At 45.6% G+C, this 26667-nt stretch overlaps 1 protein-coding gene and 1 long non-coding RNA gene across 2 annotated transcripts in view; both read right to left on the bottom strand.

The window, feature by feature from the left end:
• The window catches only part of GPSM1 (G protein signaling modulator 1), a 62666-nt gene that overhangs the window by 4912 nt on the left and 31087 nt on the right, over positions 1 to 26667 (bottom strand). Inside the window, exons 11-12 of the mRNA XM_035113168.3 lie at positions 26055 to 26216; positions 938 to 1100 (exon numbers count right to left, since the gene is read on the bottom strand). Of these exons, the coding sequence (XP_034969059.3) occupies positions 938 to 1100; positions 26055 to 26216 (325 nt within the window). The remainder of the gene's footprint in view (positions 1 to 937; positions 1101 to 26054; positions 26217 to 26667) is intronic.
• LOC148686617 (uncharacterized) lies at positions 1939 to 12326 on the bottom strand. Its single transcript, XR_015948689.1, has 3 exons — positions 12214 to 12326; positions 11794 to 12105; positions 1939 to 2010 (listed from the first exon to the last, which is right to left on the bottom strand). It is a non-coding gene; the product is annotated as an uncharacterized LOC148686617 (long non-coding RNA).

Here is a 26667-nt window from a genome sequence, read left to right as displayed (position 1 = left end):
GAGCGAGAGAGCCTCGCTCAACCCCGCTCCTTGTCATAACACAGCCTGACCTTTTCAACACTGCCTCCTGCCTGCCTCGCAGCTTTGGCGCTCTGCCTGCATCTCCTGTGCCTGGTTTTCCCCCCTCTCTTGGTCCATGCACACAAACCCCTGCTTAATATCTTGATGCAAGGAAGTGTCAACTTGAACTCGCAGGCATCCAATGAAGGTGAATGTTGAGAGGATTCATTTTGCAGCACAGAATTGATCTGTGGAACTACAGGAGACAGTGATGGCCACCTACTTGGACAGCTTTAACAGAGGATTAGACAAGTTCATGGAGGAGGAGGAGGAGGAGGAGGAGGAGGAGGAGGCTATTGATGGCTACTAGCCAAGATGGCTATGCTCTGCCTCCACAGTTGGGGCAGTAAACGCTTCTTGATTACACTAGTTGCTAGAAACCCCAGGAAGGGAGAGTTATCTTGCATGTGGGTTTCCCTTTGGGAAATCTGCCTGGCCATTGTGAGAACAGGATATTGGGCTAGACAGGGACCCTTTGGCCTGATTTAGCTGCAGAGCTTATCTTATGGGCAGATAAAAGGATAGACTTATTAATTCAGCACAGAGTTCAGAATGTGTTCATCCAAGTTGGTGGTCATCATGGCCTCGGGGGAGGGAGTTTCATAAATTAACACTGTGCTTCATGAATGACTTTCTTTTCTCTGCCATGAACCCTCCAACATCCAGCTTCATTGATAGCCCTCTCCTCCATGAATTTGTCTAATTCTTTTTTAAAGCCCTCCAAGTTGGTGACCCTCAATGGCACCCGCAGGAAGAAGTTCCACAGATTAACAGTGCTGCATGAAGACTTCCTTCCTTTATCTTCCTTTAAGACAGAAGGGGACTTAATATAGCCCAGCACAGCAAGGGCCCCGGGAGCAGCTCAACAAAAACTTACAGGTCCTCTCCTCCAGGGCAGGCACCAGGGTGGCCACCGTAGCTTCTTTGGGCACCTTCTGGCCTTCCTCCAAGGGACAGCGTTGGTCATCCATCCGGTTGCTCTGGAATTTGCTCAGCAGCTCAAAGAAGCACTCCTCGTCCGAAGGCACCCGCTTGATTTTCTGCAAAGAAGAAATAATAATAGTTTTTTCCAGTCCCAATTTCCCACCATATTTAAAGTGGATCATCAAAACCAGAACTCAGCTGTCTTAAATGCATCACAGTTCCTACATGCTCTTCAAAATCAGATGGCAAGATTTGAATATATATATATATATATATATATTCAAAAATAGTATTAATATCATTAAAACACTGGATTATTATAATGCACTCTATGTGGAGCTTCCCTTGTCACTTGGAACCTGGCACGGTGGGACAACAGGAAATGAGACAAAGATTTGACAATGCTCCTGCAAAAATATATTATCTGCCTACAAGAAACTTGGCTATAGCATATCAGCCCCTTGCATTTACCGGGATGCTCCCAGGAAAGTCTTCCATCAGTTAAGAAGCAATTAAAGGGATGAGGAAGTGAGGGTTAGGCAACACCCCCCCCCCCGATTAAGCTGGGGAAATCAGTGCTGTGGAGTCTGGTCTCCTATGTGAATATTTCCTGCCACTACAGATTAATGCAGTGGCAGGAGGCCCATTTTCCTGCATTAATATTTAGCTGTGGTGGCTAAGATTTGGAGGGATCCCACAACTCTTATAGCTCAAATAAGTGGGGTGCCCAAATTCTACTATTCAGGGATTTTAACGTCAGCATCTGGATGGTTCAGAGAGAATTCTAGTACCACAAAGGCTAGACTTGGAGGATATCCCCCCCCTCTTCCCTCGCACTTCTATGGACAAGAGAATCAACCCTCAAGGATGGAAACTACTAGAATTGGGGGGGGGCGTTCCTGCATGATTTTTAAAATATTAGATGCGTGTCCAGCGGATGCTTCAAATGGCCAACTTACTTTTCTACACAATAAGGGAGGAAGTGTCACAAACTACTTCAGAGCTTCACCACCACTTTTCAGCTTGCTGAAAACAAAAGATGTCCTGGTAAGAACTGTTTCCCACTTTCAATTATTTTAGCCCCTGTTCTGGACTGCCTGCTCCCAGCAGAACCTGTGTGCAGCTGGCAAATCTTTGGGTATGATGAGAGTGAAATGGTATTTGAAGGTGAATGACGATATACATAAGATTCTGGCGACATCACCTTATGAACAATTTAACAAATACGGTCTTGGATTTTCTGTATATTAACACAGTCATCAGACACTATCTGATCAATCCTAGTGCTACAAGTGGCATACAGGGAAACCAAAGAAGGTGAGTTGATGGGCAATGCAAGGAGACAAAACAAAATATTTTATGAGCTATCATGGGTTTTTTTTTGGGGGGGAGAGAACGTTCTTAAATTAATAAGGGAAATATGAGTGAGAGCAGAGTAGTGCATAAGAAAATCCTAAAGAATAAAAAAGTGAATGTTGTGACATGACAGTGGCAAGAATTAGGGCTGGCAGTGTCTGAGCAAAGGGAGCATAAACTCTGGGACCCGGTGGCTCAGTGTATGAAGCAGACAAGATCAACCTTAGATGCCACTATATCAGCATGCTGTTGATGGTTTTCAGTACGTTTTATAAGCGGGAAGACACCTAACTTGCAAAATGTTGAGGTGAGAAGCAGGCAGGAAAGTTTGGGATAAATTCAAAGGCACAATAAAACTACCGGTATGTTCCCCTCCCCTCTCCATTGGCATACATTGACCAAGAAAGTGCTGATGTCATGCACCCACACCATGGGGCATTCTCATGTCATGCGCAGGGTGTGCTGACAATGTTGTCTGCATGCCATGCGGCTTGTGTGACATCAGCACACCCTGTAGCGTGTGAGAGTGAGGTGAGCATGTCGTGTGGAGTCGTGCAATTTTGAGGAGGCACTTCCCTCAAAAATTTGAGGGAGCCCTCAGTCCCCCCCCCCCAAGATGGTGTCCCTGCTCTGTGCATTTGAGCCATTCCCTCCAGCTGCTTCCTTCTTGCAGTTCCCTGCCCTTTAGGAGGTTTCTGGAGCATCACCTCAGTTTCCTGTGCATCAATGAAGCTCTTATTCCCAGTACCTGGTATTCCCCTGTGGTTTGTAATATTGTTCCCCCGCCCTCAGGATTTGGTTTAAAGCAATCCTGATCAGGTTTGCGAGACCTTTAGCAAACAAATTCTCGCCAACTAATGTCAGGTGTGAGCCATCTCTGGCAAGTAGTTCTTCCTCAAGGAAGCAGAGACCATGGACCAGGAAGCCAAACCTTCCCTGAACAGCCGGTGGTTTACTTCCAGTATTTTCCTCTTTCTTCCTGGGCCATGACCTTCAACGGGAAGGACTGATGGAAAAACCGCCTGTGCTCAAAAGCCCTGCCCAGACTCTCATAGTCCCTTTGCTGTATGCTGAAGGCTGTGTCTGGCAGTGTCATTTGTACCCCCTATGAATCAAAAGGAAGGTGTTGTGGCAACTTCTCTGCCCCGTTGTTAACCTTTGTACCTGGAAGATAGCACAACTCCCAGGACATCCTGTCACTTCTGTCCTCCTCATTAGGGAGTTACCTACCACTACTCCCGAAATCTGCCTCTGCTTTCACCCTCTACCCACTGGCTGTGGGCTTTTCTTGAGACTTGGATTATCTTTCATTAGTAGATCCACCCCACCCCCCGAAACCCCATTGGGTGGCAAGGAGGAGATTTTTTTAAAAAAATTCTCTCTTAATTCCTGGTCAGTCTTCAAGCAGCTCAAAAGGCCAGATTCCTCCACTGGGTGGCTAATTTCGAAGCTGCCTTAAATAGAAGCCAAGTGAGTGTGTGTGTTTTATTTTCTCCCTTCAGCATTGCTAGAAGATGAATTATTTCCCTGTGTTCAGTAGCAAGCTGTGCTGTTAACCCAGTCCCTGCTGGTTTGGGGAATCTCTGGCTTCTGGGGTAGAGTAAGGTTACCAGACGTCCCCGTTTCCTGGGGACAGTCCCCGGATTTACAAATCAGTCCCCTGACAAAATCCACTGAAGTTGAAAAGAGGAACAAACGAAAGAAGTCATGATCAAGTGGGGACAGGATTTAGGAAAAGCAATAATGATAGAGAAATGGGAGAAATAATGGATCAGAGATATCAAATTCACCCCGAATAATGATTTAAGAGAAAATGTCCTAAAAATGCAATACAGGTGGCATCTTACCCCAGCGAAACTGGCGAAGATATACAAAGGAAGTGATAATACATGTTGGAAGTGTCATGAGGAGGTGGGCTTGTATATGCACATATGGTGGCAATGCAAAATCATCAGGGAATTTTGGGATAAGATCTATATAGAAATGAACAAAATATTGAAATATTCTTTTAAGAAAGTTCCTGAATTATTTTTGCTAGGAATGCTAAGTGAAGACATAAAGGAAAAAGACAGGTGTATAACAATGTATGCTACCGCATCAGCCAGACTTCTGACCGCTACAAATTGGAAAAGCGAAATAATTCCGAAAATAGAAGATTAGCAAATCAAAATGGTAAGATATCAAAATATGGCAAGGAAAGCAGGAGAAAGTAAAGGGATATCAAAGCAGAAAATTGATCAAGACTGGAAGAAATTTGACGAATATAAAGCAAAAATTGTGGAAAATGCTGACCTTTTAGCAGACAGGTGGAGGGCTCAAAAAATATAAATTAAAAAAACAGAATGAACCAAACATGCAAAAGGCATACAAAAAGAAATTTGGATACGTAAACCGAAACAGAGAATAGGCTGGAAGTTAGCACAGGGTGGAGCAGGTGGAGGGCACGAAAGGCTGGGCAAGGGGTACTTTTTCTTTTGTTAGTATTTTTTCTTTTGTTAGCAATAACCTGTTATTTGAACTTGTATTATTTGAGTTTTGTATTTTGCAAACAAACTTGATTTGAGTTTGAATTTTATTTTTGTAAATTACTGAATAATAAATAAACTTTTTATTTTTTTATAAAAACTTGTTAAAAACCACGTGTGTGTGTGTGTGAGGGCTGTTGTGCTTGGATCCTGCTTGAGGGATTCCTACAGGCATCAGGTTGGCCGCTGTGAGACGAGGATGCTAAACTGGATGAGCCACTGGCTGGATGCAGTAAGCTTTTCTTATGTTTTTTATGCAATAACTCTCTCTCACTCTCTCTCTTGTTCTGATGGTTCCTGGAGAGGGAACCAGGTTTAAAGACCACTTGTGGAATCTTGAGCAACCCCCACCCCCAAAAAGACCCTCTGCAGAAGGATATTGACAAGCTGGAAAGGTGTGCAGAGGTGGTATTGGAAACCAAGCCTGATGAGGAATGGTTGAGAGGGAGATGGGGATGTTTAGCCCATAGCTGCCAAGTTCTCCCTTTTTTAAAGGGAAATTTCCTTATGCTGAATAGGCTTCCTCGTGAGAAAAGGGAAAACTTGGCAGCTATGGTTTAGCCTGGAAAAGAGAACACTGAGAGGAGACATGAGAGCCACCTTCAAATATCCGAAGGGTTGCCACCTGGAAGACGGAGGCAGCTTGTTCATGACATGAACCCGCAGCTTCAAATGACAAGAAAGGAACATTTGGAAGAACTTCCTGAGGGCAGGAGCTGTTCCGACAGTGGAATAGAGGGACTCGCTCAGTACAGACTGCCTCGGAAGATGGTGAACTTTCCTTCCTTGGAAGCTTTTAAGCAGAGGTTGGGTGGCTGTCTGCCAGGGATGTGGTTTCTGCACTGCAGGGAGTTGGCTTAGATGACCCTTGGGAGTCCTTTCCAACTCTACGATTCTATTATTCCTGTGGGGCAGAGTGTGTATGCATACAATAACGGATCCATGCGGCTGCTTGTATTTTTGGCCATTTCTTTGGGCGTTAGGCTGTCAGGAAGAGCTCTGGGGCTTCCCTGCATACAGGGAGGCTGGGATAAAAATAACCCGGCTGTCTGGCAAAAGGTGCTCATTTGGGTCAACCACCAATCGCTTTGTTCTGAAGAGCTGTAATTTGGGGGCATTTGCACAGCTGCGTTGGTGTTTGCTGTTGTCCCCATTGTCACAGAATCCTAGAATTGTAGAGTTGGGAAGGACCCCAAGGGTCATCCAGTCAATGCTCCTGCAATGCAGGAATCACAGCAGGTCTGTGCCCATGGTGGGTTGGGGGTAGAAGGATGAGAAATGAAAAGCCCCAAATGCCCAGAAGAGAATCTGTGCTCCTCTTTTCTCTCTGTGGCAAAGTCTTGTAGAGCAGAAATGGGGCAGAATTCATGCAGCACGGCAGGGGGAGGATGATAAATGGAAATTGTGAGCTTCACAACTGAAGTATTACTATTAATTATTATTATTATTTATCATATCCTTCCCTGGATGTTTTGAAATGGAGGGCAGGTGGCCCTTTGTCAGGGATTCTTTAGCTGGGTTCGAATCCCTGCGACGGGGTGAGCTCCCGTTGCTCAGTCCCAGCTCCTGCCAACCTAGCAGTTCAAAAGCAAGTCAAAGTGCAAGTAGATAAATAGGGACTGCTACAGCGGGAAGGTAAAAGGCGTTTCCGTGTGCTGCTCTGGTTCGCCAGAAGCGGCTTTGTCATGCTGGCCACATGACCTAGAAGTTGTACGCCGGCTCCCTCAGCTAATAATGCGAGATGAGCGCGCAACCCCAGAGTCGGTCACAACTGGACCTAATGGTCAGGGGTCCCTTTACCTTTTAGAGTAGATATTTGTCCAGGACAAGCCCAAAGAAGCCTCCTGTGTGACCTGGGAACTGACTATCAAGGTTGGCCTGGGCAGGTGACTGGCCACCCACTGCACTGGGGCAACAACCCCTGCTGCCACCACCTGCTGAGCAGGAACACCCAACTTCTTTCTCTTTCCTTCTATTTTTGCTTTTTCTTGAGCCTGGAGGAAAACTATGTGCAGGTCAAAAAAAATCCCTTGAGTAGCCTGGGTCTAAATCAGCTGCCAGGCTGGTTCTCTGTAAACAACACTTTCCCCTACAAATTGCACCAGCCCCAGAGTCATCTGATAGCTGTGCTGCCTGGGCGCTGGTGTGCATTGTAGTCCAATGCATCTGAAGGGCACCAGGAGGTCTTCCAAGTTTGCAAAACTTCCTTCCTCTGAGCCCAGTTAAGCCTCATGCCCCACTATGAGTTAAGCTGTTGTGCTGCCTATTCCAATTCCATCCTCCTCCAATGGCACCACCTGCTGATTATAAATACTATTCCTAGGAGTGAGTTTTCCCCACACTTCGCCTCCTGCAGCCCCCACAAGTATTTAAAGTTAGCTGCCGGCCTTATGGCACTTAAAACAGAAAGACGACTCAGTGAGAATGAGAATGAGATTAAATTGCCTTGGTTCTTTGAGGAAGGTTCTTTGAGGAAGGGAAGGAATTCAGAAGGAAAGGAAGGCCAGCTCTCCTTCTTTGGTGGTTTTTAAGCAGAGGGTGGATGGACAGCAAAACATTGATGGACACCTAAACATTAGGAAGAACTTCCTGACAGTAAGAGCTGTTTGACAGTGGAATTTGCTGCCAAGAAGTGTGGTGGAGTCTCCTTCTTTGGAGGTCTTTAAGCAGAGGCTTGACAGGCATATGTCAAGAATGCTTTGATGGTGTTTCCTGCTTGGCAGGGGGTTGGACTGGATGGCCCTTGTGGTCTCTTCCAACTCTATGTTTCTATGATTCTATGACAGCTGTCAGGAATGGTTTAGATGAGATTACAGTGGGTAGCCTTACGTGACCCTTGGGGTCCTTTCTAATTCTGTGATTCTGGTGAATCAACCCTTCTTCCCCATGTTAGTATCTGAAAGTCTAGAATTACTCAGTTCTGAATAGCAGAACTGTAACAATCTGCAGGAACCTCAGAAGAGCCCCTGATGGATCAGGGCAAAGTGGGCCCATCTAGTCGAGCAGCCTGTCCTCACAGTGGCCAACCAGATGCCCCAATGGGAGACCCATACATAGGACCAGAGCACAAGAGCCCTCTCACTTCCCAAACTCCCAGGGTCATCTTGACTAGTAGCCATCTCTTCCCTGAATATGCCCAGTCTTTTCTTTTTTTTAAAGCCATCCTTCCTGTGGAACACTGTTGCAGAGAGACTGGGTCACAGAAGTTCCAGTGTTCAATATAGCATCTTCTGACATAAGAGCTTAAGAAAATCCTGCTGGATCAGCCCAGTGCCCCACGTACTCTCAACATCTGGTCCTCACAGTGGCCAACGAGATGCCCTCAAAGCAAACCCCAAAGCACCTGAGCACTCTCCTCTCCCTTTCAGCAACTGGTATTTATAAAGCATTATTGCCTCTGACCACGGAGGGAGAAAGAATTTAGCCATCCTGGCTAGTAGCCATTAATAGCCTTCCCCTCCATGAATTTGTCCAATCCTTTTTCAAAAGCCATCCAAGTTGGTGACCACCACTGACTCCTGCTGGAGGGAGTTCCACATTTTTACTATGCACTGAGTGAAGAAACACTTCCTTTAATCCCGAATCTTCCCATGTTTAGCTTCATGCCATCCTGACTCAACATGGCTCTGGGGAGAAAGGATCCTATGCCCACCCAAACTGAAGTGAAACCGGATTCAGAATTCAACTACTTCATCCTCAAACTCACTGTTGGTCCCCCAAATCCGTGGCAAGCTTGAAGGTTAACCTCACCTTTGTAATTCAAGGCCCTTTGTGGGGTTGAGGTGGTTACAGCCACTAACAACCTTGTCTTAAACAGAAAGGCCACTGATTCCTGCATTGCAAGGGGTTGGACTAGATAACCCTCAAGGTCACTTCCAAATACAATTTAGGATTCTACGTTTTGGCCATTGCCACCTCCAAGTCCAGCCCTGGCTCCCTGAGTGCTGTTTATAACCTAACCATCTGGTTGTTCCTGCCTAGATGTAGAACCTTACATTTGTCCCTATTGAACAAACCAAATGGATTTCAATGGGGACAAATGTCAGGTTCTGCACTTAGGCAGGAATAAGCAAATGCACTAATAAAAGATGAGGGATACCTGGCTTGACAGCAGTGGATTGAAAAGGGTACAGGGGTTTTAGTATGAGCCACAAGCTTATACTAAGCCAACAATGTGATGCAGCGGCAAAAGAGGCTAATGTTACTCTAGGTTGCGTCAGCAGATGTTGAGTGCCCAGATCAAGGGAAGTCATACTAACACTCTAATCTGCCTGTGTCCAGTTCTGGGCACCACCATTTAAGGGGGGTAAGGACAAGCTAGATTGAAGGTGGGCAGAGGAAGATGAGAAATATGATCAAGGGTCTGGAAACCATGCCTTAGGAGGAACGGCTGAAAGAGCTGGGCATGTTTACCCTGGAGAAGAGAAGATGGAGAGGAGATGTGATAGCCATTTTCAAGGGCTGTCACATGGAAGCTTGTTTTCTTCTGTTCCTCAGGGTAGGACCCAAACCAATGGCTTCCAGTTACAAGAAAGGAGATTATGATGAAACAAGAACTTTCTGATGGTAAGAGCTGTTTGACAGTGGAATGGACCTCCTTGAAAGGTAGTGGACTCTCCTTTCTTGGAGGTTTTTAAACTGAGTTTGGATGGCCACCTGCAATGGATGATTTAGCTGAGATTCCTGCAGTGCAGGGAGTTGGATTAAATGACCCTTGCTTCCCTTCTATGATTCTATGATTTCCCAGCAAACCTGGATGGGTTTGTTGGAAGATGTGTGAGCTGGAGAGTCAGGTTCAGGTGACTACCCTGACCTTCACTCCATGGGCCAAATTAGATGTGTGTACGTACGTGTGTGTGTGACACTCTAGAGCAGGCATCCCCAAACTTCAGCCCTCCAGATGTTTTGGACTACAATTCCCATCTTCCCCGACCACTGGTCCTGTTAGCTAGGGATCATGGGAGTTGTAGGCCAAAACATCTGGAGGGCCGCAGTTTGGGGATGCCTGCTCTAGAGATTTCAAGGGGCTGTAGCTCAGAGGTAGAGAATCTGCTTTGCATGCAGATGGCCCCAGATTCAATCTCAGCATTTCCAGGTAGGGCTAGGAGAAAGTCCCCTGACTGGAACCCTGGACAGCCACTGCTGGCAGCCAGTGTTTATAGTAGTACTGGTAAAGGGTAAAAAGGTAAAGGACCCCTTGATGGTTAAGTCCAGTCAAAGGCAACTATGGGGTTGTGGCACTCATCTTGCTTTCAGGCCAAGGGAGCCGGCGTTTGTCCACAGACAAACTTTCCGGCTCATGTGGCCAGCAGGACTAAACCGCTTCTTGCACAACGGAGCACCGTGACTGAAGCCAGAGCGCACAAAAACGTCATTTACAGTACAAAACCAATGTGAAACAATGGTCTAGTGAAGTGGTATAAGGCAGCTTCCTAGAGTCCTGTTTAATTCAGCCCTTTATTCAGACCCATGAGGACTAGAATCTTGCTTTATTTTTAGCTGCAGCAGAGGGACAGAGCACCTGCCTTGCATGCAGAAGGTTGCAGGTTCAATCCACAATGGTGTCTCCAGGTAGGCCTGGCAAAGCCCCCTGCCTGAAGCCCCAAAGAGCTGCTGCCAGACAGTGTAGAAAGTAGTGATCGAGATGGAACAATCGCCTGACCCGTTGCTCTGAGGCAGCTTCCTACTTCCTATTTAATTCAGAACCATAAACTTTTTTTAAAGGATTGTAGCTGGATGGAGACAGCACCTGCTCTGCATACAGGTTCAATCCCCAGCACCATCTAGTGGGGGGGGGATGTACAGTCCGCAAAGCTGCCTGGTGTGGTTCTGGGTCAGTTGCCACTCCTCTGCCTGACTTTCTTTGCAGGGTTGTTGAAAAACAGGGTGGATGGCAAACAGAGCTTTGAGCGTTTTCCAGAAGAGGCTGGCCGTGTGATGCAAAGAACGAACAAAACTCTCCCTCTGCTTGGCCACCCACTCTCAGGAGCACCCCATGGATCACTGCCACCCACAAGAGTCCAGAGAATGAGGGCTCCAGTCTTCACCCACTTGGCTGGCTCTCAGCTGATCAAACTGACTTCCAAACAGCTGTGCTGGCAGGAGGAGATGGATGTCACAATCCAAAACTTATGGAGGGCACCAGGGTGGTGAAGGGCTGCTCTAGACTCTGGATCATAGCATCCTACAATGGTAGAGTTGGAAGGGACCCCATGGGTCATCTAGTCCAACCAGGAATCACAGGATCTTGATCACCCTTGTGGGTGAGAGAACTTCTGAGAACTTGCTTCTGACGAAAAAGAAGAGGCAGCTAATTTTGCAGGGTTGTGTGTGACAGGGTTGGAGCAAAGCGAGCCCAACTCTGCCCATCCTTCATCCATTGCTCTAAACCAGTTTCCCAACCTTGTGCTCCAGCTGTTTTCGGACTACAATTCCCATCATTCCTGACCACTGGTCTTGCTAGCTAGGGATGATGGGAGTTGTAGTCCCAAAACATCTGGAGGCACAAGGTTGGGAAACACTGCTCTAAATGACTGTCATCAATGGGGGCAGGGTGGGGGCAAAGGAAGAATCCTCAGATGGAGACAAAAAGCAATGCTTAAAAAATACCCCAAAGAATCTAAGAATTGAGATAGACTACCTCCGGAGCTGGATGTTCCATGAAAACATCAAAAGAGCCCCGCTAGGTCAGGCCAGTGGCCCATCTAGCCCAGCACCCTGTTTTCACAGTGGCCAACCAGATGCCTGCATCATGGGAAGCGAGAGCCCTCTCCCCTCCTGAGGTTTCTAGGTATTCAGAAGCATTACTACCGGTAGTAATCACTAATGCTCTCTTCCCTGAAATTGTCTATCTCTCTTTTAAAGGCATCTAAATAGGTGGCCATACCTGCCTCCCACAGGAGGGAGTTTTGCAGTTTAAATTCATTACTTTTATCCACTCTGAGTCCAACTTTCAGCTTCACTGGTTGCCCCACGAGTTCGACTGTGTTAACTGATTGTGGGATCGCCTGGGGAAGCCCCCCCCCCGCTCTTTGGGGCACCCGGCCAACTTGCTATCAGGGGGGTGGGGGCGGGAAAGCAGTCGCCCGGAGAAGAAGGTTATCAGCGGAGGAACGCGCTGCAGCAAGGTGCCGTTGGGGAGACATCTTCCCTTCCTGGGGTCCGACTGAGCACACCTGCCCGGGCTGTTGCTAGCATCTTCTTCCCGGGGCGGGCACTGATGCGCCTCTTCTCCTGGCCCCTTTGGAGAAAGGGGAAGATCCGGGGGGGGGAGTATTACAAACTTCAGACGGGAGGGAAGCCCCCCCTCCCCCCAAGCCCCCCCCGCCGCCCGGGACGCGGGACGCACCTGCCTTCTCAGCGAAGGGCTCCGGGCATCCCGACTCCGAAGTGCCGCCGCTGCAGCGAGCAAGAACCTCCGCTCTCCTCTCCCAGCTGAGGCGCGTGAATGGTGCGCCTGGGCGGGGGCAGAGGCAAAGTCTCGCCAGGCGGCCAGTCGCCTGCCAGGCCCAGCGCAGTCGGGGAGGAGCCCAGACACCGCCCCCAGTAGCCTCAGAGTAGGGATGGGAGCAAGAATTGCACTGGGGGAAAGGTGATATTCCCTCTTTTCTACCCCCAAAGAGAGAGAGGGGGGGGAGGGAGGGGGGAGGGACAGCCTGATCATAACTCCAGAACTCGTGGGGATCCAGTGAAGCTGAATGTTGGGAGGTAATTATTTATTCCATTTCTATCCCACCTGCTTCTCCAAGGAACTCAAAGTGACAACAGCAACCCTGGGAGGCAGTGACGGTTTCCCAGGGAGCTTCAGGGCAGATAAAAGAAAGTCCTTCTTTAGGTAGTGCCTAGTGAAACTGCGGAACTCCCTTCCGCAGGAGTCAGGGACGCACCAGTTGAGAGTGGCTTTAAGAGAGGATTTGATGGATCCATGGAGGAGGAGAGGACTGTCAATGGTTATGCTCTGCCTTAACATGGGCAGCAATGCTTCTGAACCCACAAAAGGGGCTAACACAGCCATCAATAGCCCTCCATGCATTTGTCTAATCTTTTCTTACAGCCATGCAAGTTGGCAATCCCTGCCTCTTGGGGATTGAGTTCCATTGTTTAACTATGTGCTGTGTATCATAGAGTAGTAGAGTTGGAAGGGGCCCCGAGGGTCATCTGTTCCAGTCCCCTGCAATGCTAAATCCGTGGGCTTTTAACAAAGTATACAGGCTTTTTACAGTGGGCTGAGTCAGGCAGCCGGAGCAGCAAAGAGAGAAGAAGAATAGAACAAGAACAACAAAAAACTCTCAAACAAGAAACAAACTCCAAAATTCTTCGCATTTTGCACCAGCCCCACGCAAAACACCCCCAGGCTATGCTCTCTTTAGAGACAAGGGAGCCTTCTAGAGAGCTGGCTGACTACCATTCTCTAGAGAGCTGGCTGACTACCATGGGGAGAGGTGGACTCCAGCGCCAAATCCTCCTATTTTTTTCTTCTGGTTTTGATGGAGCAGATCAAGACCTTTGCCTTCTGGGAATATATGGCTCGCAGCTGAGTAGCCACAAAAGGTAATGTTGGCCAGAGCACCTTTGGACCCCTATCAGGGATGGGGGGGGGGAGAAGGAACCTCTCTTCCAAGTACCAAAGATCCCAGAAGCCCCACACTCCATTGTTACTCAGAGCAGCACCTTACTATGTCTGCCCCTGTTCTCAGGAACGGTGCCTCTCTCAAGATATGGTGTTCTGGAAACACTGGGAAACAGCAGTGTTCTGGAAACACTGGGAGACATTTGTGACCTGTCCATCCCCTGCAATTCAAGAATTGCAGCTAATCAGCCCCCCCCCCCTGGTGCTTTTTGCTCCTTACTGACATTCCAGGTCAGTGGCAGTTTCTGCATATGAACTCATTACGAACCTGCCTTAGTTCAGAGTTTAACTGACAGGTGCAAAACCAGGCATCCTTGCAGGGATGCAGCATGACTGCTGCCAGCAGTAAGGCCTTGCTGGCATTTAACACCTGTGCTCAAAGATCTGCACTTGTTGCCAATATACTACTTGGCCAAGTTCATGGGCATGGGGTTAATGTCAGGATATAAAGTCCTGGAGAGCCAGTGTGGTGTAGTGGTTAAGAGCGGTAGACTCGTAATCTGGGGAACCGGGTTCATGTCTCCGCTCCTCCACATGCATCTGCTGGGTGACCTTGGGCTAGTCACACTTCTTTGAAGTCTCTCAGCCCCACCCACCTGACAGGGTGTCTGTTGTGGGGGAGGAGGGGAAAGGAGATTGTTAGCCGCTTTGAGACTCCTTCGGGTAGTGATAAAGCGGGATATCAAATGCAAACTCTTCTTCCTTCACAACTTGGGACCAGTTTGCCTGCAAAAGCATATATATATATGCCCATATATAGGTCCACTTACTCCATATATATGTCCACTTCAGTCTGTGGAACTGGCTACAGGTAATCCCTGATCCTCATTTGTAAGAACTTGATTGTTTAGTGTGGCAGCACTAGCACTTCGGAACTCCCCTCTATTTTCGCTGGTCTATGACCGTAATAAAGATATTATTATTACTCCCCTCTATTGATATCAAGCAGGTGCCTTCACTGTATTCTTCTCAATCCAGAAGGCTCTTTGTGTGTTCCTACAGGTGAAACTCGGAAAATTAGAATATCGTCGAAAAGTGCATTTATTTCAGTAATGCAACTTATTATTTTTTTTATCTTTCTTTTAATTTTTACAAATGCTTTCTTTTGGAAATTCCACAGTAATAAAACAAATAGTTACAATAATAGGAAACTAAACAAAAATAAACATCGCTATTACATTTGATTAATTACATACCTGCCTAACAACAAATAATTACAATTACAGTACAACAAATAAAGGCTTGACATATCTTGCTTTGCATGTCATGCATCTATCTCATATATTGGTTTCACCTTTTAAGTTGCATTACTGAAATAAATGCACTTTTCAACAATATTCTAATTTTCCGAGTTTCACCTGTATCTAACCTACCAGTCCAGAGGCTGTCCATCTAGATACCTAGGTTCGTAGGGGCATTTGGCCACCATGAGAACAGGATGCTGGACAAGATGGGCCACTGGCCTGATCTGGCAGGCTCTTCTTATTTTCTTAGGACTGTCCAAAAGCACCTTTAATAAATCATTAGCAAACCTCATTCTGGGATCAGGGATGAGGCTTCATCTCTGCAAGGAGAGGCAGCAAAGAGCGAACATTTGCGACCAGGCAGCCATCAATGACAAGGGTGCCCTTTGCCATCCACATGGAAAAAGCCAGTCTGCCACTCAGTGTGTGCATCAGCCACCAGCCACCCTAAATCCAGATGTCAAAGTGAGTCCACAACTTGTGTGTCAACCCCCCCCCCCCAAAATTGCTGGAGATAGGCCAGTAAGGAGCCAGAGACTGCAGAGACCAGGAGGCATCTCACATCCTCTCCACATGGATCCATCAATGGAAAGGGCAGCCTTGCAAACTGAGCAAGGAAGCTGGTAGAGAAAAGTTTTTCTCACTCTCTCTTATCACTAGACAACCAACAAAGCTGAATATTGAGAAATTCATGATAGATAAAATGAAGTCCTCTTCTCAGAGTTAAACTCTGGAACTCACTTCCGCAGGAGGTCATCTAGCCCAGTGTTTCTCAACCAGTGTGCCTCCAGATGTTTTGGGACTATAACTCCCATCATTCCTGACCACTGGTCTTGCTAGCTAGGGATGATGGGAGTTGTAGTCCCAAAACATCTGGAGGCACACTGGTTGAGAAACACTGATCTAGCCCAGCTCTCTGCAAATAAGTTAAAAAACCCTTTCCTTAAAAACAGGGAACTTTAGCTGGGATTCCTGCATCGCAGTGGGTTGGTCTATATGACCTTGGGCTCCCTTCCAACTCTACAATTGATTCAATGAAAGGCCAGCCAGGATAAAACAGTTGCCTGCTGGTGGAATGTCAGTAAAGGGGGAGTCAGTCTGGCTTCTCCAGGCAGGGAGTTCCAAAGTTGTCTGGGAGCAGCCGGCACTGAGAAGGCCCTGTCCCATGCCGCCCCCCACCACCAAACAGGCCCAGGAGTGGTTCAGGATGGAGGGAAGGGCCTCCCCCATAGACCTCAGAGCCTAGGAAGGTTCATACATCAGGATACAACCCTTCAGGTAGCTTGTGACTGAGCCTAATACTGTACAATATAATATATTGGGTGAAATATTATTCTTTTTGGAAAGCATTTTATTGAATTTTATCCACCTAACTCAAACAGCAAAATAGAACTTCATGCGACAAACACATAAAAGCTGAACCAAGGCTTGCATGGGATGTTAAATTCATAAGCAGAAATGATAAAGCTGGTTCTCTGGATATTTGTGATAAGATGCATAGTAGAAAGTGATTAGTTGCAATTCCTGCCTTGTAGGGGATTGGCTATATGAACCCTGGGATCCCTTCCAACACTACAATTCTATGATTCTAGGATTTAATAAGAGTACTATACCATCATAAGAAATGAGAGGTGGAAGAACACAGATTAACATATATTTGTAAATTCTGCCATCCTACTGATAAAGATTTCACTTTCTATTCTCATGTTAATAATTTATATTTCTGTATATATATTTTTTCTAAGGAAAGATGAATGAAACTCAAATCCACCCAATCACTCCCCAGTTTCAATAAATAAATAATTTGCAGAAACCTCATCTGATAAACAATGGCGGTTAGACAACTTCATTTTGCAAAATTAGAGATAAGATAGCACAACATTTTGAATTAATTATTTTAGTCAGAATATTATGCCAGAGGAAACCTGGCTGCAGGGCCGTCTTAAGCATATCTGGCGCCATGGTGCGAAGATCCCTCCGGCACCCCCCCCTTTTGTGGGTTCGAGCTGCATGGGGGTGAACTAGATGACCTAGAATCATAGAATCATAGAGTTGGAAGAGACCACAAGGGCCATCCAGTCCAACCCCCTGCCAAGCAGGAAACACAATCAAAGCAGTCCTGACAGATGGCTGTCAAGCCTCTGCTTAAAGACCTCCAAAGAAGGAGACTCCACCACACTCCTTGGCAGCAAATTCCACTGTCGAACAGCTCTTACTGTCAGGAAGTTCTTCCTAATGTTTAGGTGGAATCTTCTTTCTTGTAGCTTGAATCCATTGCTCCGTGTCCGCTTCTCTAGAGCAGCAGAAAACCTTTCACCCTCTTCTATATGACATCCGTTTATATATTTGAACATGGCTATCATATCACCCCTTAACCTTCTCTTCTCCAGGCTAAACATACCCAGCTCCCTAAGCCGTTCCTCATAAGGCATTGTTTCCAGGCCTTTGACCATTTTGGTTGCCCTCTGCAGATGCAGCAGGGATTCAATGGCTGACCATGGCAGCCATTAAGAAAGCAAAGGTCCTTAGCAAAATCTGTACCACGTAGCAGAGCAGTGGGCCCCCTCCTCTAGCTCTGTTAGTTAAGAGCTATGTTTAGGATTACAGTTTCCTTGATGTGAGCTTAAGGAAAAGGTGTCAGTCTATAGGCAGCGAGCTGGGATAGAGGGCTATGGCTGATTTCTGTTGGCATCTAAGACTGTAGCCATGGGAGAAGCAAGAACTCTTTGAGAGCATAATGCTGTGGGCCCCTGTTGTAGGCTCAGGCTGTATATATGTGTAACTTCCCATTACTTTTCTACAGAATAGGAGAGCTGTTAAGTACACACCTGGGTCAAATGTGTGCATTTCTCAGAGGGCACGGTCTGTGGGCCACCTGGACTCCCCTTCTAATTTAGCATGTTAAAATACAAGTCAGGTGCCAGCCTGGTGCCTTTTGGGGTGGCAGGCTCAGATGCTAGATATTGTGTAAATAAGCCATTTATCAAAGGGACACGGTGGTCTCCAATGTGCCACATTTCCAAAGGAACCACAGAGTGAAGGACCTTAACCCTGGAATCTCCTGGTGCTGTGGAGACTGGGGTGGCGTGTAAGAGTGCCATGCGTGTGTGGATGCCAGATCCACCTTGGGCCCCTGAGGAGCTTGTCCGAGGCTGCGGCAGGAGCTTTGGACAGTGCAAGCCAACCTGGCTGCTCTGACCTGACACAGCAAGGGCCAAGGGGGAGACCTGGGACATGGAGCCTCACGGGGGGGGGCATGGGGGGGAAGGAGACTCCGCCATTAGGGTCGTTGCTGCCATTGGTTGAATGCCCAAAGAGCCCTTCGTGCCCAAAGGCCTCAGGACCGCTTACAGCGCTGCTAAAAGGCGGAATGAAAAGCCCTCGGGTCTAGGAGCCTCGCAGGGGCCCCAACTCCGCGACCCAAGAGGGAACGAGGGTGCCACGCGGGGCTCACAGGAGACCCCTCCCCTCGAGAGGAAAGAGGCATGTCCCGGGTGTTTCTCCCCCCCTGCTAGACCTCCCTCCCTCCCTCCCCTCCCCTCAGAGGCGCCGCTTTTTGGACGCAGCGAAGGCCCATTCCTCCCTGCGCACCCCAACTAAGGCCCTGCCTGGCTGGTAGTCTGGGATGCAGCAAAAGCCCATATTCATGAATTTTTGATTTAAAAAACCCCATATGAATGGAAACAGTTTACCCAAAAAGAAAGAGATTTAAACCGCTTCTTAAAAAAACCATCTTTAGATGCGGCTAATTTGGCCAACTATCGCCCAGTCTCAAATCTTCCATTCTTGGGCAAGGTGATTGAGCGAGTGGTTGCTGAACAACTCCAGGCACGCCTGGAAGAAGCGGACCATTTGGATCCCTTCCAGTCAGGATTCAGGCCTCATCATGGGACTGAAACGGCCCTGGTCGCACTGGTTAATGATCTCCGGCGGGCTAGAGATAAAGGTGGGAGCTGCTTCCTAGTCCTGCTGGATCTCTCAGCGGCTTTTGACACCATCGACCATAACATCCTTCTGGACCGTCTAGAGGGGTTGGGAGCTGGGGGCACTGTTATACAGTGGTTCCACTCCTTGCTCCTGGGCCGTGTTCAGAAAGTGGTGGTGGGGGATGAGTGTTCAGACCCCCTGGGCTCTCACTTGTGGGGTGCCTCAGGGTTCTGTCCTCTCCCCCATGCTTTTTAACATCTACATGAAGCCGCTGGGAGAGATCATCAGGGGGTTTGGGCTGGGTGTTCATCAGTATGCAGATGATACCCAGCTCTACCTCTCTTTCAAATCAGAACCAGTGAAGGCAGTGAAGGTCCTGTGTGAGTGCCTGGAGGCGGTTGGAGGATGGATGGCGGCTAACAGATTGAGGTTGAATCCTGACAAGACAGAAGTACTGTTCGTGGGGGACAGGAGGCGGGCAGGTGTGGAGGATTCCCTGGTTCTGAATGGGGTAACTGTGCCCCTGAAAGACCAGGTGCGCAGCCTGGGAGTCATTCTGGACTCACAGCTGTCCATGGAGGCGCAGGTCAATTCTGTGTCCAGGGCAGCTGTCTATCAGCTCCATCTGGTACGCAGGCTGAGACCCTATCTGCCTGCAGACTGTCTTGCCAGAGTGGTGCATGCTCTAGTTATCTCCCGCTTGGACTACTGCAATGTGCTCTACGTGGGGCTACCTTTGAAGGTGACTCGGAAATTACAACTAATCCAGAATGCGGCAGCTGGACTGGTAACTGGGAGCGGCCGCCGAGACGACATAACACCGGTCTTGAAAGATCTACATTGGCTCCCAGTACGTTTCCGAGCACAATTCAAAGTGTTGGTGCTGACCTTTAAAGCCCTAAATGGCCTCGGTCCAGTATACCTGGAGGAGCGTCTCCACCTCCATCATTCTGCCCGGACACTGAGGTCCAGCACCGTGGGCCTTCTGGCGGTTCCCTCGTTGCGAGAAGCCAAGTTGCAGGGAACTAGGCAGAGGGCCTTCTCGGTGGTGGCGCCTGCCCTGTGGAACAGCCTCCCAACAGATGTCAAAAAGGAAAACAACTACCAGACTTTTAGAAGACATCTGAAGGCAGCCCTATTCAGGGAGGCTTTTAATGTTTAATAGATTATTGTGTTTTATTCTTCTATTGGAAGCCGCCCAGAGTGGCTGGGGAGACCCGGCCAGATGGGCGGGGTATAAATATTATTATTATTATTATTATTAATTCAAAACAATCATAGAAAAAGAAACACTCAGCCATGAAACTCACTGAGTGACCTTGGGCCAGTCACCATCTCTTAGCCTAACCCACCTTACAGGGTTGTTGTGAGGATGAAATGGGGAAGAGGAGAATCAGCTACACCACCTTAAACTCATTGGAAGAAAGAGGTGGTATATAAGTGAAATAAATAAATAAATCACAAACAAAGACATGATCTGGAGGCAGCGGGACAATAAAATTCCATAATATTGATGTGTATCAATAACTTCAAACTGAAAAATTCAAAAAATACATTTGATCAAACAACAATTGTTTGAACACAGTAACACAGACCATCTAAATTGAGTGGCTGGGGAAACCCAGCCAGATGGGCGGGGTATTAATAAAATTATTATTATTATTATTATTATTCATTATCAACTAAAAGATGGACAATCAAAAACCTTAATTCCATCTATAGAACATAAAAATAAAAGGGCAACATCTTTTTGAGCAGAAATAGCAAATTATTTTCAACAATTCTATCAATCTTTAGATACACCACAAAACCCAACTAAAGAACAGATTGATAAAGCCTTTCTAAACATTATGATGCCTAAAGTTTCAGCTTAAGTTCTCAAAGTCTTGGAATCAAAAGTCACCAAGGAAAAGGTACATAACATAATTTTTTCACTGCATATGGGCCAGATGGCTTGACCAGCAAATTTGATAAACCTCTTCCCAATAAATTAATATCTTACTATACAACAATGCATCTCTCTCATTAAAAAAACTCCAGGATTCATGATCAAAAATTATAATTAATTTTATTCCTAAACAAGATAAGGATCCTAAAGAACCCCAAATGTATAGACCAATTTCTTTACTAAACCAAGATGCCAAAATGGCTCTCCATAATTTCTAAGTGTACTTAAAAATGTAAATCCAGATCAAACTAGTTTTATAAAAAAATAGGAAATTACAATATAACAAAACAGAATATTGGTTGAATTAAGAAAGAAATGAAAGTTTTTGTTTTGGATGCAAAAAGGGCTTTGATAGGGCTGCATGGCCTATTCTAGCAAGAACAATAAGAACCCTTCAATAAATGATATTATTGGCAGATTCAAATAATGGATTGGCATCTTATATAAGGACCCATGAGTGAAAGTTTTCATTACCAATTGTTACTTGTTAAAGCCATTAAAATCACTAGTGTGGTGCATGTCAAGGGTGCTCATTATCTCTGTTATTGTTTGCAAAACATTTCTAGAACCATTAGCAAGTTTGATAAGAACCAACCAAAGACTTAATGGAATTAACTTTGGCTTGCAAGAATTCAAAATATCACAGTATGCAAATGATACAGCATTATCATTTACCAAACTAGAAACATCAATATGAAGTACATGGACTTTCCAAACACCTTTGGAGAAGCATTCAGTTACAAGATCAATACTATTAAACCCTTAGCTTCTGAATAAACATGACAATTCTAGTGATAAATACCTTCTGCAAACCCTTCAGATTTCAATAAAAAAAGTCCAATAAACTACTAAGGGGTTTGGTTGCACCCAGATTCACAAATAACCCATACAATAATATAAGCATGCAAACACATGAAAACTGAAAAGGTGGCAGACACTACAATTCTCTTGGAGGGGCAGAATATCAGCTCTCTCTATGAATATTCTACCCAGGCTATTATTCCTATTATCTGCTCTACCATTGGAAACAGATATTTTCCAATAATAAAGTCTCTCTCTCTCTCTCTCTCTCTCTCTCTCTCTCTCTCTCTCTCTCTCTCTCTCTCTCTCTCTCTCTCTCTCTCTCTCTTGCTATGCTTAACTCTTTTCTCCTTTATATAATTTCCTTTTCTTTTTTTCTTCCCCTCACTACTTTTCTCGACAAGCAAAGTTGTTTGATGTATGACCATCTCGGCTACAAAGTGTAATAATTTTTATGAATATTTACCGTAAAAAGAAATGCGAGAGCAAGTGATGTGCTTGCAAGAAATACAGAAAGGTAAGCCCATAATTGAAACCATCAGAGGCACAAGGAGTACCAAGAGCAAAAATCTCTATAGTACATTGAGAAAAATTCTCAGCCAATTACCTGTTGCTTATCCCAGATTTCTTTTTTCCCCTTTTTTAAAATAAATTCTTTATTCAGGTAATTTTAAAAGGTTACAAAGACAAAAGGAAAAAAAAATTGGTATAAACAAAGGATATTTACACCAGGAATAATAAAAAGCATACATAAAAGAAACAATAACAATGCGAAAAAGAAAAAAGAAAAATAAAGAAAAACAAAAGAAAAAAGTTTAAGAATCCTGGCAGCTGCACTTGCATAGAGTAGGATGTTTACTCTATCCCAGGCATCCCCAAACTTCGGCCCTCCAGATGTTTTGGACTACAATTCCCATCTTCCCTGACCACTGGTCCTGTTAGCTAGGGATCATGGGAGTTGTAGGCCAAAACATCTGGAGGGCCGCAGTTTGGGGATGCCTGCTCTATCCTTTGGTATATTAGATGGGATCAGACTCAATAGAAAAATTTCAGGGCTTTTCTCAAAAGTACATTTCATCATCTTTTTCATTTTATCGTATACTGTATCTTATCCCAGAAGTCAGCTACCTTTGGACAAGTCCACCAGCAGTGATAAAAAAATTCCAATTTTCTTTTGGCATTTGCAGCATTTTCCTTCTCCAGATTTATAAATTTTTGCAATCCTTTCTGGGGTTACATACCACCTGTGGAACATTTTAAATACGTTTTCTCTAATTGTCGCACACGCCGTAAAATTTAGATCAGTTTTCCACAGTTCCTCCCACTGATTTATAGAGATCGTTTTGCCAATTATCTGTAGCCCACTTTATCATTACATTTTTAGTTAGTTCATCTTTTAATTCCCAATCCAATAAGAATTTGTACATCCTCCCCAATGGTTTTTTAAAAATCATTTTCTATTATTAATTCTTGTAATTTGGACTCCTTATCCCAGATTTCTTGAAAGGCTTGTGGAAGAGACAAAAGTCTTTTTCTTTAAAAAAAAAATGTAGTCAATAAAATCCCACCAAACAGAGAAAAAAAAGAGGTCGCTGTTATTTTCCCTTCTAAATAATGGGTAAATTTTGTTGTGTATTGAGTCAAAGGATTTTATCTCTGTATTATTATTGTCTGTATTTGCATTAGGATAAAGTAACTGCCTTTTGGTTCCAGAGGGTACAGCTACTATTGGTTCATTTAAGCTGCTGTATTTGGATCCTCTGTCTTATTGGTTCCCTCCAAAAGGCAGCACTGGGATTGCCTGATATTGTTCCCTCCAAAATGTATCCCTTTCTAACTACCGTAGTTCCCTGTCCCTATAAATGTAGCCTTCCTGCCCTCAGAGTCAGTCTTGTTCACTTTAATAAAGAACTGTTACTAGAGAACTGTCTCCAGCATGTTATGTCAAGAGAGCTGAAATCACAAACCCCACATCACAACAAATTTCCCATGTAATAATGGGTTAGTTTTCCATGTAAAGTATTGGGGGCTTTAGCTGCTGTTCTGCACTCTTTGGAGGACACCAGGATCTCTGCACTGGAGGAGGTTGAACTAGAAGACTATTGACGTCTCTTCCAACTCCACAGTTTTTTGATTCTATAAGGAGGCGTTAATTTCAGACAATGGCCATATTAGAAGCAGCTAACAACAGTTGGAAACGACAAGTGAAGCATTCCAGACACCCCGAGAAATTAAATATTTGCAGTTTTAGAGGCCTGGATTGATTCTACCTCATTCCTATTTTTCTCCTTAGAAGTGACGGTTCCTGAGAAATGGCTCAGCCAATGTCATTTTCATTGCCTTGCAGCAAAACCGCCCACTCCGTTAGGCACATTGTCGCAGAGGGTGGGGCAAAGCTCCCTCTTTGCGGGGGTCCAAGGAGGGCTCCCCTACGCTGCAGATATAGAAAGAGATAGGCAGGTTTCGCACAGTGGGTGCCGCAAGATGGCTGCCTCATCGCACGCGCCCCCTATTATTTCTCAAAAGGGGCATCTCAGTCCCAGCAAGAGTATAATGCTAACAGCATGCTCCAAAAATGGCTCCATATCTAAACAATCTTGAGGAACACACATCTGCAAGCTGTCAGTGTGACTTCTCTGCGCTTTCCGTTGACTATACATGGCCTTGCCAGGGAGGCGGGTGGCCTAGGAATCGCAGCAAAGGAATCCCTGACAGACAGATACCTAACCTTTCTTAACCCCCCACCCCCCCGTGAACGAGAGTTCACTACTTTCCAAGGCATAGAAGCATAGAATTGTAGAGTTGGAAGGGGACCCCAAGGATCTTCTAGCCTTCCCAAGGGTCTTCTAGACCCCCCAAGGGTCTTCTAGCCCTTGTAATGCAGGAATCCCAGCTAATGGATGGAAAGCCAGTTGGAATTCCTCACAAGAGCAATGACTGGATATAGTTGGAAGCCCCCACCCAGGCGGGAGATTCTTGTACCTTTCCTGCACATCTGGGGAAATGTAGCATGCAATGAGCACCAGGCATAAGACAGGTGCTTGAATCTCACCTAGCAACAAAACACACTTTCATCCTATTTATTTGGGGCTGTTGAATTGTTGCAAAGTCAGAGGCAGATCCTCCCCCCCCCTTCCGTTTCGTTCCAAGAATGCTCAAGGTGACCTTTAAGATAATAAGTCCAAATTCAGCCAGGAGAATGAGAAGCAAATGCCCAACGTGAAAACCACAGCAGCAGAGAAATAGGAGGACGCCACATGCTTCCACAAACCCGAACATTAGGAGAGCCTGTAGGATCGGCCAATGGCCCATCTAGGCCAGCTTTTTGTTCTCACAGTGGCCAACCAGATGCCTGTGGGAAACCAGCAAGCAGGACCTGAACATAACTCTCCCCTCCTGCACTTTTCAGCAACAGGTACCGGTATTCAGAAGCATTGCTGCTGCCAGCTGTGGAGGCAGAGCATAGCCACCATCACCAGTAGCCACAGGTAACCTCCTCCTCCATGAATTTGCCCAATTCTCTTTTAAAGCCACCCAATTGAGTGACCACCACTGCCTCCTGTGGGTGGTAGTTCTGTCGTTCAGTTATGCGCAGCATAAATAACTTTCCTAAATATGACCTAAAAAAAAACACCTCCAGGCTAGATTTCTGCTATGTGCTCTATGTGGGGCTTCTCTTGCACTTGGACCACGAGCTGCCGCTAATGCAAAATGCTGCAGCACTATCGCTGATGAGAGATAAAGCCCTTAACAACTTGGGACCAGTTTACCTGTGAGGTCACCTTGCACCACAGGTGGCCACTCAACCACTCCAAATAGCACTACTACATGTGCCAAATAACACCTGCTCCACATTGGCAAGAAATCTATATTTTATTTTATTTTTAAATTATCTTTATTAACATTTTCCAATCACAAAATCATTCTAATAAAATACTGTATAAATACTGTATAAAAAGAATAAGAAGACGTAAAGAAGAAGAGAAAAAAACCAAAACAGCACAAATAAGAAACTGGACAAAATTCCAGGGGGAAAAAAAGAGAAAAAAGGAAAAAAGAATAAAAAAATTACAATCTTAGTATTTTAATATCTTTATCATAACTTCGACTCCCCCGCTCCCTCCTTCCCGAGTCTAATTATATCCCATCTTAGCAATTTTCCTGATTATACAATTCCAAAACTAACAATTTTAATCTTAAAATAATACTTAGATATAATCCTTTACTCCAAATTAATACACAAATTATTCCTTAGAAATCTATATTTTAATGTGGTAGTGTCTACACTTTGGAACCTCCACTGTGCTCTTCTCAGTGCCTGCTAAAAACATTCTTGTTTAGACAAGCCTGTCCAGATGCTTAGAAAGTGTGTTTTAAAACTTATTTAGCATTTTAACTTTCTGTATATTTGGAAGTATTGTTGCAATTTTTTCTTGATTTTTTAATTTTTTTTTTGTAGACTGCTTTGAGGTTTTTCCTACAATCAAGCAGTGTATAAATGTTATGAAATAAGCAAGAATGAAATGAAAGGCATTCATGCAATGGGGTCCTTCACAGCGGACACCAAAAAACCTAGGAAGAAGAGCAATTTGTGAATTTTTAGGTGAGGGGTACTGTTCATGCCCGCCTCATCTCCTTACCAGTCGGGAGAGCTGAAACCGTACGTCACTGGTCTCCAACGGGGATTCGCTGGGTGGTGGAATCTTCTTGTCTGGGATGGACTGGCTTCCCCTGTGTTTCCTGGATCTGACCGACAGCGACATGAATTCTTTCCCAGGGATCTCCATGTCTCCGTTCTGATCCTGAGGAGAAGTGACAAAGAGGTCATTGCTGTAGATGGAGACACCTTGCTGCAAGGCATTTCCCTCTTGCTGGGGGCCACATTCCCTCAGGAGTGATCTTCTGGGAGCCACATGACAGAGGCGACAGAGGCTGCCCCTTCTCCCTCACCCTCCATGCCCTGCCACTCTAGAGAGGAATGCCATTCCAGAAAGGAAGGAGACGCAGGCTGAATGTGGCCTGTCATTACTGATTTATAATGGCTTCTAAGCTGTTTACAGGTATAAAATCTGTCTGTAATTAAAACATGTGGTAAAAGAATTCCATTGAAGCACTGAAAACTTTCAGGATTACTATAAAATGTGGAATAAAACAAGCCACTTAAAAAGCATAAAAATTAAAACTTTGTTTTTTATTATGATTATAAAAAACCCCCGATTAAAACCCATCAATCAGGAAGTTCAAGTACAGGGG

Source organism: Zootoca vivipara, chromosome Z2, assembly GCF_965207765.1.
Source record: "Zootoca vivipara chromosome Z2, rZooViv2.hap1.1, whole genome shotgun sequence".
NCBI lineage: Eukaryota > Metazoa > Chordata > Lepidosauria > Squamata > Lacertidae > Zootoca > Zootoca vivipara.
This window is presented reverse-complemented; position numbering and strand designations above follow the sequence as displayed.